General features: G+C 39.2%; 1 protein-coding gene across 2 annotated transcripts in view; it reads left to right on the top strand.

Moving 5' to 3' along the window:
* The window catches only part of LOC107380514 (sucrase-isomaltase, intestinal), a 138047-nt gene that overhangs the window by 93712 nt on the left and 27360 nt on the right, over positions 1-16975 (top strand). For both annotated transcript variants that reach the window (XM_054742777.2, XM_054742776.2), the window contains exons 24-37: positions 24-200; positions 4970-5119; positions 5191-5397; positions 5512-5666; positions 6652-6820; positions 11500-11596; positions 12115-12227; positions 12575-12700; positions 13754-13882; positions 14190-14303; positions 14429-14491; positions 16066-16182; positions 16255-16345; positions 16438-16576. In XM_054742777.2, the coding sequence (XP_054598752.1) occupies positions 24-200; positions 4970-5119; positions 5191-5397; positions 5512-5666; positions 6652-6820; positions 11500-11596; positions 12115-12227; positions 12575-12700; positions 13754-13882; positions 14190-14303; positions 14429-14491; positions 16066-16182; positions 16255-16345; positions 16438-16576 (1847 nt within the window). The remainder of the gene's footprint in view (positions 1-23; positions 201-4969; positions 5120-5190; positions 5398-5511; positions 5667-6651; positions 6821-11499; positions 11597-12114; positions 12228-12574; positions 12701-13753; positions 13883-14189; positions 14304-14428; positions 14492-16065; positions 16183-16254; positions 16346-16437; positions 16577-16975) is intronic.

The following is a 16975-nucleotide window of genomic DNA, read 5'->3' as shown; positions in this document are numbered from 1 at the left end:
TTAAACGCATCTGTTGTCCATAGGGAGCACTGACCATGCAGGTGACCCATGCTGGCTACAAAGACCCAAACAACCTCAAGTTTGAGGACATCACAGTCCTTGGAGTGTCTGTCCCTCCCACATCTGTCACTGTGACTGATGGAAGCCAATCAAACACAACCACAAACGTAACAGGCGTAACCTATGATGCAGCCAGAGAGGTAAACAGATGTATTCAAATCTGAAATGAAAACAGCAGCCACTCATTTCTTTAGCACACATGAAAAGTGATAATAAAGAGAAATTGAGTGTTTTTGCTTGGATAAATAATCAATATGCTAACAATATTTGCAGGATTTAAGTGTGACCTGTAGTAGGGCACAGTGACAAAAGTTACAATAAAAAAATAAAAACTCATAAAAATGTAATAATTTCAACTGGAAAAATTAAAATAATTGTTTTAGGTTTCTAAAGATCATCCAGCAAGTCATAGATGACTTTTCTGGTGACTTGCATAGCATGCATTACATTATATGTTACATTAGATCTCTCTCACACACACACACACACACACACACACACACACACACACACACACACACACACACACACACACACACACACTCACTCACTCACTCACTCACTCACACACACTCACTCACTCACTCTTTTGGGACCTGTCATTGACTAGCTTACATTTATGCATCTGTGATCACATGTTTTTGAGTGTTTCCAGTTCGTAAAATGTTATTTTGGCTTGCATTTAGCACTCCCTAATGTCCGTTTTAATTAATTGTAAAAATTTAACTGAAACTTTTCTCTTCACTCTCTTCGCCTTATTCTAACAGCTGAAATGCCTCCTCGGCCTTCATTTGGTTCTACAGCAGATGTTTACCACTAAATCAACAAATCAGCTGTGTTCACAATCTAAAACATGCAGCAACCATGTTGCTGAGCTCCCCGAATTCAGAAAACTCCTGAGGATGACTTGATTGATTCCTATTGTGGTTCGATATTGTTTTTTTGTTTTTTTTTTTTAGCTTTGTAACATGTTTCCTTTGTCTTGTCTGAGGCTCCACCATTATAAACATGCTACAATAAATGCTAACCGAGTATAGCTCGTCTGTTCTGAGGTGTAAACGTCAGAACAAGAAAATGAACTCACAAGGCACCCTGCTCACAAGAGGCAAAGGGGGCAAAAAGACATGTCATTCATCCTCTAAAGGGTCGTTTTAGCACCAACTGGCTCAAACTAATTTAATAATATTAAACAGTTGCTTATGCCTTTAAGGTAAAGTCATTTTAGATCATCTGCAACAGTTAGATATGTTGTGGACAGTCTTAGATTTTGTAATTGCTGGTTGTATACAATAGACTTCACTACAAAGTTTAAATATTCTCTTTTTCTCTCAGATGTCCTTTTGCAAGAAATTGTAGAATTCCTGATCACCAGTTTGTGTTCTTATGTCAACTTTTTCTTTTTTTTTTTCTTTTGATCAAAAACTTTTCTGTGAGCATTCTCACCAGCACCAAACAGCAGTTAATGATTAGCTAACAGATACAGCAAAACATTTGGGTGTCATGTTGTGGTGTAGAAATCTAACCCACGACATACAGAATCAGCATAGAGACGGGGGTAAAGTGTTTAAATAAGAATTTATTGAAAGGGAAAACAAGGAAGCAGCATAAACATAGCTGAGTTCGTTCACAAGGGAGCCAGTGCGGGAAATCTGGACGGATGGGAGTTAGATCCAACTCGAGGAGGGAACAAGGAATCTGAATTGTGCGGAGGACTTAGAGTCTGGAGAGGAGGGAACTAGCTCGAGGGAGGAGTGGTCCGGTCTGGGCTGAGAGGGCTTTCCTGGGACTGAGATCCAAAAGGTGAGACGTGGAGGGAGCTGAGTTTGTGGAGATCCAGGGAGCTTAAGTGGGCAGCTGGAGGTGGTTCTGGCCAGGGAGAGCCTGAGAGACAAGCAGGTTGGCGTTCCAGAGGACAGGAGTTCCAGAGTTCAGCCAGTCAGAGATGACGGTGGAGGTTTTATCCAGGTAGAGTAATCATCCAGCGAACTGTAGAAGTCTCTCAGCTGCTTAAATACACCTGGCCGGCTGATGAGCAGATCTGCTGCAGCTTGGTCAACCTTCAGACACACCCACCTGCAGAGGGAAAACTCAGCGACAGTGAGTGACAGCAGGAACACACCTCAGACCGTGACATTGGCAGCTAATGGACTTAGACTTTTCCCCTCAGTGCTCAATGGACACCAGACTTAAGCTCATTATTCAGGCAAGAAAATGACTCCATGTACATTTGCTAACATTGCTTCATTATTAGGATGCTGCTGTCTTCTGTATGTGTGAAATACATGACGAACTGGGTATTTCTCCTCCTTCGTTTGTAAATGCATTACATTTGAACATTTTAAAGTAGGAACAAATATTTTATTTAATAGTCATTGCTGTATATTAGATATGTCTCCAAATATTTGATCGTAAAATTCTTGCTGCACTTTTGTGAAGAAAAGTAGGCTAAAATTCTGCAGCAACCACATATCTGCCATTTGTTTCAATAACAGCATGAATGAAACCATAGCTGTGCATTTCAAGGTTGGCTTCTAAACGTAAGAAATGAAAATGGTTTACATCAGTTGGGGATCATAAAAGTCTTCTGTCAGTGTGTGTGTATGTGTGTGTGTGTGTGTGTGTGTGTGTGTGTGTGTGTGTGTGTGTATGTGTGTGTGCTTGTGTGCGTGTGTGCGTGCATGTGTGTGTGGCACTGGAAACTGAAAGAAAAAATGAAAGCAAATGACTAAAAGCTATGATTCCACAGTAAGCTATCATGGTTATGAGCAAAAAGGCAAGAGTTTATGAAGTGTCAAGAGGCCAAGTGAAGTAGAAGTGTGGAGATTTCCTTTCTCTGTGCTTGTGTATTCATGCATGTGCACACATGCCCATGTGTGTGTGGCTGCAGATGCTCTCGTATAGATCCTCAAGGTCTCTCTGGTCACTCACACAAGCATGCATTTATCAAATGACTCTCTGTGGTAATCATTTCTTAGGGGTGAAGGGTAAATGTGCTGTTAAACAAACTCCGACTTGTCGTGAACATTAGTCTTCGTAAGTCCAGACTGGGCCTTGAAAATAGCTCACAGCTGCCAAAAATCATTAGATACATACGGACTCAAAGAGTGGTGATCCTTACAGGACACAAGGAAAATTCACAAAGTAGCAAGGATTTTTTTTGTTGGCTTATATTATTCTTCATCCTTCTTTACCAGGCATGTTTTGCAGATTTTGACTTTTTTTCAAGTTATTTTTCTTTATAGTAAATTCCCTAAAATTGATGTTTTTTGCACTTGTGAGAAGAAACCAGAGTATGCAAAAATAGTAATAATAATAAATACATCAAATGCATGAAGCCAACACTGCTGCTAGGTGTTAAAGCTGTGACCCTTTTGCTGCAAAACAGCAGTGCTACCACTTGTCCACTGTACAGCATGTTGTACAATTGTTGGCAATGTCTTGTATGCCAGTCTGAGTCAGAGCACAGTTGCAAGGCTCTAACTTGTCCAGAACTTTGCTGCGAGATTTTTAACAGGCACTACACACTGGGAACACATCACTCCAGTGGCTCCCAGTGCAGTGCAGAGCCAGATTTAAGATCCTCCTACTTGTTTACAGGGGTCTTTAAGGCACGGCCCCCTCCTGTCTGTCAGCATTGCTGCAGAAAAATGTTGATCCCATCTTGGTCTTTACTCGGCTGAGCGACAGCTGTTGGTGGCCCCCTGCTCCAAATACAGACCAAGGGGGGGATTGTGTGTTCTCAGTTCTGGCTCCAATGCTCTGGGATGAGATGCTGTTGAGTGTTAGGGCCGGTGTTCCAACTATCCGTGCTACCCATCTATATGTGCCACAGACTGACTACTACGTCACAGGCCGTTCAGCTGAAGAGACGTGCTCCCTCTGAAAAGTTGTTATATTACTGCTTGTTGTATGTTTACTTGACAGTTACCTTGTAAATGGCTTGTAGAATATTGTTACTATACTGTAAATAAGACATTTTCCCCATTTTTTACCGTCATTTATGAAATTATGACAAACACATTTTTTTCATAAATAAATGACGAGAAAAACTGTATATTTTTGCTAATAACTATATTACAGTTCTGTATTTTTATGTGTTATCACCAATTTCAAATAAAATGTGCTTAATAGGCATGTTACTACACTGTAAACAAGAGTGAAACAGTCGTAACATGCTGCAGTAGGATAATTTAACGAGGAAGCACAGATAGTCAGAACACCGGCGCCATAACTTCTGGTTTTTAAGTCTCACATACTCATTTTTGTGAGAACGTTTCAGCAAAAGGGGCATGTAGATGTCACAAAACTGCCTTGATCTTTTAGTTGTTGCTGTTGTTTTGTTTTGTTTTTAATCTCATTTAACCTGTTCTTTTAGGATTGTTTAACCCTTATATAACCCTTTAACTTTCTAACGTTAATGTCCTTTGAGCACAAAAAAATGCACTAGGGTCGTATAAGGGTTAATCGACTTTTCTTTAATGTTTTATGGTTGTTTTCTTTTTTTTCTTTCTTTTAATGATTCACTACATTGTATTTGTTCTTATCCTATGTTTATGAGGTTGTGTTTAGCACCTTGCTGTGCTGATAGGGTCATGGAAGATCCTTTATAAATAAATAAATTAAAAGTTTGTCCCCTATGATGCCGTTGGTGAAGCACTGTTCCGCAATGAAATAAAGTCAAGGATAAGAGTCGGAAAACAAATGTCTATAAAAGTTGAGAATTGTAAACAGACTCAGAAAGACTTATTTAAACAAAAATTTCATCTGAGTTAAACATGCAAAACAATGCCCACATAAAATGTGCCTTGTTTGTGCCTCCTGTTACGTTACTTATTCAGTGAAATATAGTGAAACTTGCCATTTTAAAACTGTGGGAGATATTTTTCCCTAAACTTAATTCTACACACAGGTGCTTCTTCTGCACAACCTGAGCTTGACGCTTGGGAACACCTACGTGGTACAGTGGGACACAGTGTCCGAAGAGTATCAACGTTTTGACTGCTACCCAGAAGGAAATGCAGACGAAGCCAAGTGCAAGGCCAAAGGTTGCATCTGGAAGGTAAAGGGATGCCACATGTTCAAATTTACAGCCTTCCATCTTCTGATGCCTAATTTTCTTTCATATTTTAGCCAAGCACCAATGAGAAGGTTCCGTGGTGCTACTATCCAGATGACTATGGTTACCTTGTAACACATGCCACAGAAACAGACTCTGGCATTACTGTTGACATCACTCGCAACACTAACTACAGATCAAGTGGTCGCCCAGAATCCAAGGATATTACCAACCTCCGTGTTGAAGTTTGGTATCACTCAGGTGACATGCTCCAATTCAAGGTCTGTATTTAACTCTATGTACTTTTGAAATACCATCCTCCTTTAAACCCTACAAAACATGTCAGGTTGATTGCCCCCTTTAAAGACATTAAAACACTTCACCTCTATGTCTAGATCTGGGACCCCAAATCTGACCGCTATGAGGTGCCTGTACCTCTGTCAGTTCCTAAAACTCCTCAAACTGATGAAAACAAACGACTTTATAAGGTTTCTGTTACCAGCCAACCTTTTGGTCTTCAGGTCATACGAAAAAGCACAGGAACCAAGATGTGAGTATGGTGCAAGCAGTTCATGATTGTCTTAGTTGCTGTTCAATGTGAGACTTGACTAATCTCTCAGTTTATACTTTGCTTCATTACTAGCTTTAAGAGGGTATAATTATTTTGGGATTTCTGCCTTTCCAAGTCATTAGTGACCCAAAAATACAATTTATGTGTCTCTGGCTTGTACTAAGCTTTACTCATTAACCATATCAGGCGTGGGGAACCCTGGTCTTTGAGGGCCGGTATCCTGCATGTCTTTGCTCCAACACTTCTGACTCAGTGATTGATTCACCTGTTCAGCAGCTCATCAAGCTCTGCAGAAGCCTGTTAATCACCTACTGATTGAAATCAGGTGTGTTGAAGCAGGGTTGAAACAAAAATATGCTGGATAGCAGCCCTCGATGGGGGCCCCCACCCCGAACCATATTATCATTTAAGATTCATATATCTGTGTTTACCCCCTGTAAATTGGCCTCTTATATTAGTTTTGGGTAATATAAAAATGGTGTTCAGCTATTTTCAGGCTTGAATCTACCCCCCCCCCCCCCAGCCCCCCCCCCCCCACCACACCCCCCCACCCCCATTCCCCGTGAGATTAAAGTAACAATGCTGAATCGACTCCTCAAGTTTTGTTACCAAATTAGATGTGCTCAGGAAAGTTTGGTGCAGTCAATGCCTAAAGTAGTTTCCTGTTGTTCAGCAGTTATAATGATGTCACGCAAAGTAGCAGAGCATTGGAATCTATTCCGGGCATATCTCAAAGCAAGGGTGTCATTATTTTGTAGCTAGGGTCTCCATTTTTTCCCCTCTTTTTTTTCAAAGTGTCAGCATGTGTTTTAATTATTAAGATGCATGACTTATTACAAAGACTGTAGTTCCTGTGGGGTATTGTTCTTATTCAATATGAGACATTTTGACTAAGTGTCTTTGACAATAATTCCCTCCAACTCTCCTCTTTCTCACTTGTTTAATCCTCTCTCACTTTTCTCAGCTGGGACTCGGCTGTACCAGGTTTTACCTTCTCAGACATGTTCATCCAAGTGTCGACTCGACTGTCATCTCAGTTTGTCTACGGATTTGGAGAAACAGAGCATCCCACATATAAACATGATCTCAACTATCACACCTGGGGTATGTTCTCCAAGGACCAGCCTCCTGGTGTAAGTATCACACCAACTCAGTGTTATTTTCTATATTTTGGGGGTGGGGGGTGGGGGGGGGGGGTTATGCAAAATATGTTTTAGCTCAGCAAATGATTTCCATATCAGATGTAAAAAATTATGTCCACCATAATTTTTTTCTGTCAGTGCGCCCCAAGGCAGTTGTGTACTGTAGCTCATCACCACCAGCGTGTGAATGTGGGTGTGCAGGTGTGAATGACGGATTGTTTTGTAAAGCACCTTGGGGGGTTGTAGAACCCTAGAAGGTGCTAATAAATACAGGTCATTTACCATTTACTGTTTGAACCAGCTTGACCCAGCTGGGCAAAAGTGACCTTTGGCACAAATCAGAGAACCTTCATCTCACTACATTATCCTCAAGTGGAATTACCAAACTATTGGCTTGGTCCTTCACCGTTCAGAAACTGAATTACAAACACTATTACTAAAACAATGACAAAATAACACATAATTTTAACAACTTGTTAAAAAATGCAGCTTATAAAAAGATTTTTTGCCTGAAAAACCAGCGTGTTTTTCTTTTGTGCCTTCAGCATAGGATGTTGTGAACAGACTGCTGAAAACCCTCTTCATTGAGCTTGTGGCTGTCAACTTTTGTTTACCTAATCAGTGTTTACCGACTCTTCTTGTAAATTAGCTTCAAACCCAAAATACTCCCAAACTGTAGAAGTTGTGTTCTTTTTAGACACCACGTCAGCTGGTGCGCAAGCTGCCATTTTTCTCTCGGCACGTCTCTGTGCGGTCACTTAATGACATCATGTTCATAAACTTTATGGAATGTCTCCAAAAGATTAGCAAAAGATTATAAACTCTTTAAGGAAAACAAAAAAATTTAACGACGCATCCATTTAAACACTAAATTACTTATTTATTTTTTAACCATTGTCTCCTACGTGCACTGTCGTTTTCATGACGATATTGAGACTGACCCCATTGCTACTTTTTAACACCGGCTGTTTACAATAATACTATAATACTGCCCAAGCCTAAAGTATTTACAACAACTTGCACTGAGTCTCTTTGTGGAGGGATTTGGCCCACTCTTTTGGATAGGATTACAAGAAAAAGCCACACTGGAATGTTTTAAGAGCATGAATAACCTGTTTAAGTTCAATGGCAGGTAATTGCCTTCAGGATATTCTGGTAGAGAGCTGAATCCATGGTTCCATCAATTACAGCAATTGGTCCTGATCATGAAGCAGTGAAGTGGCCCCAGACGGTCCTACTACCACCACCACGCATGTTATTATGATGTTCTTTGGCTGAAATGCAACATTATGTTTACACAAGATATAACAAGACACCCACCTTCCAAAAATCTATCTAAATACTCAAAGTATTTTCACAAAAGTCAGGAGGTTTTGGCAAATGTGAGATGGGCATTGGTGCTCTTTTTGTGTCAGCAGAGGTTTTTTTTTTAATCTCCTTGGAACTCTATTAAGGATGCCATTCACCCTGTTTTTATTATAATTAAATCATGAACTCAGACCTCAACTGGAACCAAGTCAGGCTTTAGAAGTATTTTTCTGGGAACTTTGGTATTTTAAAAAAAATGGTGTATGTTTGTTACTTTTTTAGATTGTTTGGCCTACTCTATGCAGTCATAAGTGTTCTGTTAAAATGGTGTCTGTTCTGTAGGTCTGGCAGTAATTAAGAATTGATGTGGCTAGTAAAACTGTACTCAGCTTTCTAAGTAATAACGGTAATTACATTTACTAAACAGAGCTATTATTTTTTCAAACAGGCTGAGTCGTGTAGCTTGATTTCCACTTTACTGAGAGCCAAATCCTTATTTGAAAATACATTGTGTACATACTAATTATCTTTGTGTGATATTGAAATGTATTTGCCAGTCTGAAACACAGTGTGACAAAACAGTGCAAACTAAAGAAATCTGTTTGAGGGAAACAACCTTTTAACAGCCCTTTATCACCATATCCCTTCCATCAAACAACAGCTTCCCCCACAGCTGAAGGTTGCAAGCTCCTTCTCAGCCATTTTTCTCTTACATGTAATATTTTAACACTGTGCTGCATATTTTTGACACTGCACCCTCTGGAGACCGTAGAGGTGACTTGTAAACAACCTTCCCTCGCAGTATGTAAACTTGTCTTTCTCTTAGTCATGTCACTTTGATATGGTTCTGTTGAGATGAGGTGCAGTTTTAAAGTGTCATCATATTTTTCCCAAACGCTGTCAAGGCCATGCAGGATGAGCCCTTCACCTGGATCAGCATTATCAAGCACAATTGCTGAGCTTTCAATACAGCTGTGCAGGGTTCAAACAAAAGTTTACCCCCCCCCCCCCCCCCCCCCCCCCCCCCCCCCGGTCAGAGAGCAAAGGAGTTTAAAGTATGGAAAAGACTGAAGAAAACCAAACGAGACATTGAGACTATTTAGAGTATTTGATGACATCTAGTAGAATCTGAAAATTGGGGGAAAAATAAGTGGGAAGTCCAAACCAGAGCGCCGTTCCACACTTTTCCAGTTAAAGAGCAGATCAAGGTTCCAATTTCCACTTTTAGTTAAAGAATAAAGTCATGACCTTTTACTTTCTTACACCATGACCGTTGCATCATCTGGCAAGGTTCAATGACACAAAAGGAATGCACACATTATAACAAATCAATACAAAGCAGAAGCAGTCCTCAGATCCACTGAGCTGGGCGTTAACACCTTGTTGAGTAGCAGAAGTGCAAGTGGCTGATAGATTGTGACACACTCGTGAGTTATCTCTGCATGACGATGACATGAGAAAGTGGCAGATTTCTGTTCCTCTGCCTCCTTTCTAACAGTTCCTTTACACCCTCTGTCTTGTTCCATTCTTGTCTAAAACACTCAAGTTTAGTACGCTCTCAGTATTTATAGGAGTAGCAGTCAACATCATTGCTCATTCACGCTCTGTATTACAAGACAGGACATCTGATGCTCAGAACCAACCCTCTAAATGACTGTTTTTTGTCTGCCTGTGTGTGATTGTGTGCTTGCATTTATGAGCATTATTAATGCTATTTATAAAACCAGATAACGTATATAATTTCAGATACAAACTTAACTTTAGGCATACATATTTTAGAACAACAATAAAGTCATTTTGTATTTCTGTTACGGGTGTAAGAGTTTGGAATAAGCTAAGTGAGGATCTAAAGCAAAGTCCCTCATTGCATAAGTTTAAAGAGAAGTATAAAAAAATTATACTAATCAATTACATGGAGGAGGAGGAAAAGTTGTAAGGGTGTTGCATTTGATTGTAATTGTCTATTGTTGGTGAACTGGGAGCTGTGAAGGTTTGCGGCGGGGTGGGGGGTGGGGGGGGGGTTGAAACATGAGAAAATGTAAATTTGGTTTGTGTGATTGAGGATAAAACATGTTATAGGAAAATGGCAATGACACTCAGTGTAGGGAAAATATATATATTTTTTTGTTTTGTCTTTCTTGAAATTTGATTTGTGGGGGATTATATAAGCTACCAGAGCTTCGTTCCCTTCCCATTGAACATGTTCTACATGTGTATGTGTATTTGTATGTGTGTGTGTGTATATATATATATATATATATATATATATATATATATATATATATATATATATATATATATGTGTGTGTGTGTGTGTGTGTGTATGTATATGTATATATATATGTATGTGTGTATGTGTATATATGCATATACATATGTGTGGGTTTCTTTTTGGATACTTTTTGAATGCTTTGGGTTGTCTATTGATTTGCATGCATGTTCAATAAAGAAAGAAAGAAAGAGAAAGAAAGAAAGAAAGAAAGCTAAATCTATCATGAAACTTTTGGAAAGCAATCACTGGATGAACTTTTTACGCTGATTAACATATGTAGTCAGTTTGTTTCAAGGCTGCCACACATGAACAAACACAAACATGACTATATCAGTGGGTTTTGAGGATATCCGACGAAAGATTGCTGTAGTAGCAGTAGCTAATGACACAGTGGATGGACTGTGTTATAATGGTCACAAACTCATTTTAAACATGTGTATCTTTAATATACAGAGTCACCAAAGCAAAATGACCTTAGAAATCATAACAAACATCACTAATTTATTCAGTTTTACATAAATGTGGCTTAAAAAGCTGTATATTTGTTTCTTAATAACATTCCCAACACATTCTCTGAGTGCTCCACATTGTGCAAGACATTTGCACAAAAACAAACCAGTTACTTCCATTTTTTGTTTTATTTTATTTTTTTCTAAATATCTTCTGAGCCAATGGATGGACTTTAATGGTAGTCTTCAATTGTTTTACATCTACAATGTATTAACTTTTTGAGGTTCTCAAAACATTAAATGGCTGAATTGCAGTCAAATTAACGTATTTTGGGCAACAATTTGATGTGTTAGCAGCAGGCCTTCCCCAACAGAGGTATGGAGTGCTATAATAGTCTGCAATGTCATGCACTTTATTCATAACATCTACATGTCCACAGTTTCTCTACTTGAGCAGATCTGGGTTTAAAACTAGTGTAAAAGGAGGCATACTTGTGGATTTAACAGAACATCTAAATGTTTGTGTGGAAACAAAGTGTTGGGAATGTCATTCATTTACAACTTCCCTGAACACAGATTAAAATACAAATTCAACAATGTCACATGTTTCTCTTTCTATTTTTCTTTTCATGTTGCCTCAGTATAAGATGAACTGCTACGGAGTTCACCCCTTCTATATGGGCCTGGAGAACACCGCTGATGCTCACGGGGTGCTGTTACTAAACAGTAATGCAATGGGTGAGAGAAACGCCTGCTTACACGTGCACATACAACATATAAATCCTGGTCAGTACACACAATGTTAAGTTGCGTATTTAGTGTTTAATAAGTAAAAAGAAAAGCCACCATGTGTGTTTAGTATATTCAAATGAAAGGCTTTTATGTATCCCAAGAAACACAACATTACTGTAGAAGTAAACACAATAAGAATGCATATTTGTTGCTTAAATAATAAAATACTTTTATTTAGTGTAGATAAGATTCTTCTGGAATAAAATGATTGAATGTGCTGCAGTTTACTTTATCTATAAGCCTTAAAATGTTTTGATGTTGACAGAGTACCTGCAGCAAGTTTAGGAAAAAAGATAATAGTTGTAGTCCAGCTTTTCTGGCAGTCTATTGATAGTAGTATTGAAACTAATAGTACACTCCTATTATAACTCCATGCTTTTCTAACACTTTATATTGCATAACCCCCCCCCCCCCCCCCCCAAAAAAAAAAAAAAACTCCTGAATTCTCTTTGCTCTGTGCTCAGATGTGACTTTTCAGCCTACTCCTTCTTTAACCTACCGCACCATTGGAGGCATCCTGGATTTCTACATGGTCCTGGGACCCACGCCTGAGATTGTTGTGCAAGAGTACACTGCAGTACGTTTACTGAGGGTTTTGGTTTTCTCCCTGTTTGTGGGTTAGGTTAGGGTTAGTGTGTGTGTGTGTGTGTGTGTGTGTGTGTGTGTGTGTGTGTGTGTGTGCATGCATGAGAGATCGAGAGTTTTTTATGTCTGGCCCTGGGCTTGAGCAGCTGGGACCTCCTTGCTTCATTGCATTCTTTCATTTAGCCAATCCCAACACACACACACACACAGAACAACAGACAAACAAACATACAAAAAAAAAACACTTTCTGGACAGGGTTCCATGATTATCTAAATTATTTATTTATGTTTTTTGCAAAACAACAAATTTTTTATGGTGAAATGTGTTTTTCTTAACAGCTGATTGGACGACCTGTTCTACCTGCCTATTGGTCCCTTGGGTTCCAGCTCTGTCGCTATGGTTATGCCAATGACTCTGAAATACAAAGCCTGTACACAGACATGAGGGCAGCTGGTATACCCTATGTAAGTTTCCAAAACTTTAAAACGGCATCAAGTCGAGACCACAAAACCCAATTTTTTGGGTATCATGATAATTTACATATTTTAAATAATAATCACTATGATCATTGTCAAACTAATATCTAAAGTTATATCAAGTGCAAAACACCACATTGACAATGAAGCAACATGTTAGGAAATACCACCAATACCTCATACAAACATCTGCTCTAATTTTAAACCCAGAATGTGTGTTCCCACGCTTGCTGAGACACCAATTTCATTCAGATTGTACCTCAGCCCAAGGATTCGTGTCACTGTGCTTGTCTGAACAAATCTTTTCTGAAAGCTTCTTCCTGGCAACCGAAGGCTGTTAAGACATGCTATCATTGGAACAGAGCTAAATCCAACATGCAACTCAGCCGGATTTGACAATGTAATTACTGAAGATGCAGTATACCTACATTAGATGTGATGATTTGACCTTATCGGTAATTGTTTGGATGAAGATAAATAGACTCGTTGAATTATGATTTCAAGGGAAATCCAAAGCTACATTTTCTTCCTTTAATTTAGATCTCTCTCTTGGAATGAAATTAACTTCTGGCCATCTGTGTTTAGAACAAAGTTTGTAACAAAACTTGTGATATTTAAATATGATGACATATGTATCAAGGAAGACTTATCCAACCAGCTAATTCTGCAGAAACTCAACAACCAAGCTGAGCAGATGAAGTGTTGTCCTCATTGGAATGACACAGACATGAATAATAACATCGGCAACATATTATTTTGTACATTCATTCCATGTTTATCTTTGCTATCTGTTTTCTTGTTCTTTTTTTACCTGACATGTTTTAGCTAATATCTCTAGCCATCATCAGAGAAACCATGTCTTACTAAACTGTGTAAAAAAAAGAACAAGAAAATGAATATGCAACATATTGTAGGAAAACGGATAATTCTATATTCTATTGTGGCACAAAACCCATTACTCATTAGCAGAGTGTTCTGCAAACATTTCACTTAAGTTGGCATTTAATTGTCTTAACTAGTCCTAACCAACCTCTGCTGCAGGATGTGCAATATGCAGACATTGACTACATGGAGCGTCAGCTTGACTTTGTCCTGGACTCAGATTTCAAAGGACTGCCTGCCCTTGTTGACTCAATGAGGAAAGAGGGCATGAGGTTCATCTTCATTCTGGTAATGTTTTTAAAGTGTATTAATATTTGGTACTATTATTCACAGTCAATTGCAATCATGTATGTGTATATCTAACAGTGTCAAACGTATGCTGGCAAAATGCCCTAACTAAAACTTACCTCCAAAAATATTGTGTCACAAGACAGCAAAGCTGAAGGATGATTGGCAGATTTAAATCATTTTGCCATCCCATTCACTTTTTCTGTACTTGCAAGGCCTGCATCTGAAGGAAGTGACATTGAAATATATTGGATGAATTAAAGACTTAGCACACATACAATTTGTCTATTGGTGGCTGTCATTCCAGGACCCAGCTATTTCAGGCAATGAGACCAATTATCCAGCCTTTGAGAGAGGAAAAGCAGCTGATGTCTTCATCAAATGGCCCAGCAACCTCAGTAATGACATTGTGTGGGGAAAGGTATGAAATAATTGAGAGTAAATTAAAGTCTAAATAAGTCCTAAGATGTGATAATGAAAAGCTATTCAGTGAGAAAAGGTGATGATATTTTACACAGTTATGAATCTAGACCTTCTGGTCCATAGGTCTGGCCTGATTTCCCTAATGTCACCGTGAATGACAGCCTTGACTGGGATACCCAAGTAGAGGTACATTTACTTATTCCCCTTGTGATGGCACTAAATAATAAGAAAATGTTAAGCTTTTATTAACTAGGCATACAACAGTCGGCCACATCATTCTAACACCTAGTTAAAGTTTTTGGGACAGCAGTAGCTCAGGAGGTAGAGCGGGTTGACCAGTAATTGGAAGGTTGCAGGTTCAATCTTGGCACTGACCAGAGAATGCTGCTGTTGTGTCCTTGGGGAAGTCACTCAACCTGCCTTTGTTGTGGCCATAAAGGTCAAGAGGTCATCTTTAAGAATGGTACGGAACTGAACTGTGGATGCTTTGCAAGAAAGCCTGTTCATCTCATGATGACGTTCGGGTGCTGTTTTTCCAAGAACTGTTTATCAAAGCTAGAGCAGTAGATTTTGGGAGCAGGTTGGGAAAGTAATATGAAGTCAGGTCAAGCTAATTCACGGTTCAGCTTCTCAAAACATCTTTTGACAGAACTCATTATTTCTTAAGCTACAACTGCCAAGTTAATGTGGACTTTGGGAAGTCTCATCTGTTATATTATGAAGGGATCCAACTTTGTGCCGAGGACTTGGCCAGCTTTAACTCTTGTGTAAGGCCGGCTACGCCTCGTGGACATAACAGAACTGCAAAAAAAAGCAACATCCCACTTCAAGTCAGGGGCTTTCGTTGATGGCTGTCTGTACGTGTTGATGCTGACAATTTGATTGTTTGTAATAAAGGCCCAAGCATTGTTTTATAAGACATCTGGCTCCGACTCTACCTTTTTTTTAAAACCATCTTATCCTCTACACCTTGTCTGCTGGTGGTGGTCGGAGGGACTAGAGATACCAGTGTTCGGCTGACCTCGCCTCTGCGAGTGTGCCCCAGGGCAGCTGTGGTTAAATTGTAGCTCATCCCCACCAGTGTGTGAATGGGTAAATGAGTGATTGTGTTGTGAAGCGACTTGGGCGGTTGTAGAACCCCAAGAAGACATTATACAAATACAGGTCATTTACCATTTAACGTTCGTTAAAGGCCCATTATTTGTCACACTGTTTTGTGAAGTTTGTTCTCCACATTTGATCCATCCCATGGGGAAGTTGTGAGCTGCAGATATGGCCACTCTCGGAAAGTATTGGGTGATTCAAACCCCCAGTCAAACCCCGTAATGCTGAGTGTCAAGTGGGGAGGCATCAGGTCCCATTTTAAAGTCTTTGGTATGAGCCAACCGTGGATTTGGACCCACGATATCCCAGTCTCAGGGTGGACACTCATACCACTAGGCCACTGAGCTGGTTTAGCTAAGATGTAAAGAAGGCATCACTGCTGATTTGATTAGTTGTAGAACCCTACAAGGTGTCAAATCAAATACAAGCCATTTTATTTCTATGTTATGTTAAGTTAGGAAAGCATCCATGAGGCTGAAATGCACATCACTAGTGTGTAAGTACCAAGTGTTTTCCTTGGCCCAAGCAACTTTGGCCATTACTGGAATGTCTATTTAATACTACACTGGTGTTTATAAAAATATGACTGTTTTGTTCATAGTATTGCATTATTTTTGCATTTGATATCCTGATCTTTGGAGTGTCCTAATTTCCAGCTGTTCAGGTCATATGCTGCATTCCCAGACTTCTTCCGCACTCAGACTGCAACATGGTGGCTCCAAGAAATTAAGGATTTTTACACAAAGACAACAAAGTTTGATGGCATTTGGATTGTAAGTTTTAATAAATAAGAAATTAAAACAAAATGCCTTCTTATTTATAACCTGTACTCTCTTTATCAAAAGGACATGAATGAACCAGCCAGTTTTGTCCATGGCACAGTTGGAGGGAAGTGTCTTGGGGATCCCCTCCTTGAGAACCCACCTTATATGCCACGTAAGGATCGTAAAAAGCTGTTGTTGGTTTCTTAATTAGAAATAGATAATATTCTTGAAAATGCTGCTTGTGTTTGTTTGTGCACCCTACAGCTCTGGAATCCAAACATCTTGGATTAAACCATAAAACTCTTTGCATGAACAGTGAACAGATACTTAGCAACGGGAAGAAAGTCAGGCATTATGATGTCCACAACCTTTATGGGTGGTCCCATGCCAAACCAACACATGAGTGAGTAAAAAGAAATGTATGTTTGTGACATGTTTGTGAGTACATCCCTGAAAGGAAAACAGAAAAATATGCATTCAGACAAGAGATTTTTTTTTATTTTTACGAGTCTATACAAAGATTTTTTTTTCTCGCCTAGCTTCACAAATGTGAAGGGTAAAAAGCAACCTTAAAATAATTGCAGATTTTTTTTACTGACATAAAAATGCTTTAATAATGTGTAGAACATAAAGGAACACTAGGTATTTTATATGTAGCAGATACAGGTACTTAAGTCTCCTCAACAGTGTCAGACTACCCCATTGACTGACACTGATAGAAGTGAGTATGTTAGGTTGTTCGTTGTCCAGTAGCATGCAGAGACAGTTTGAAAGACAACCGTTGATTCTGCCTTATGACTAA

The sequence above is a fragment of the Nothobranchius furzeri genome, chromosome 13, assembly GCF_043380555.1.
Source record: "Nothobranchius furzeri strain GRZ-AD chromosome 13, NfurGRZ-RIMD1, whole genome shotgun sequence".
Classification (NCBI taxonomy): domain Eukaryota; kingdom Metazoa; phylum Chordata; class Actinopteri; order Cyprinodontiformes; family Nothobranchiidae; genus Nothobranchius; species Nothobranchius furzeri.
Note: the sequence above shows the minus strand (reverse complement) of the source record. Positions and strands in the feature narration are given on the sequence as shown.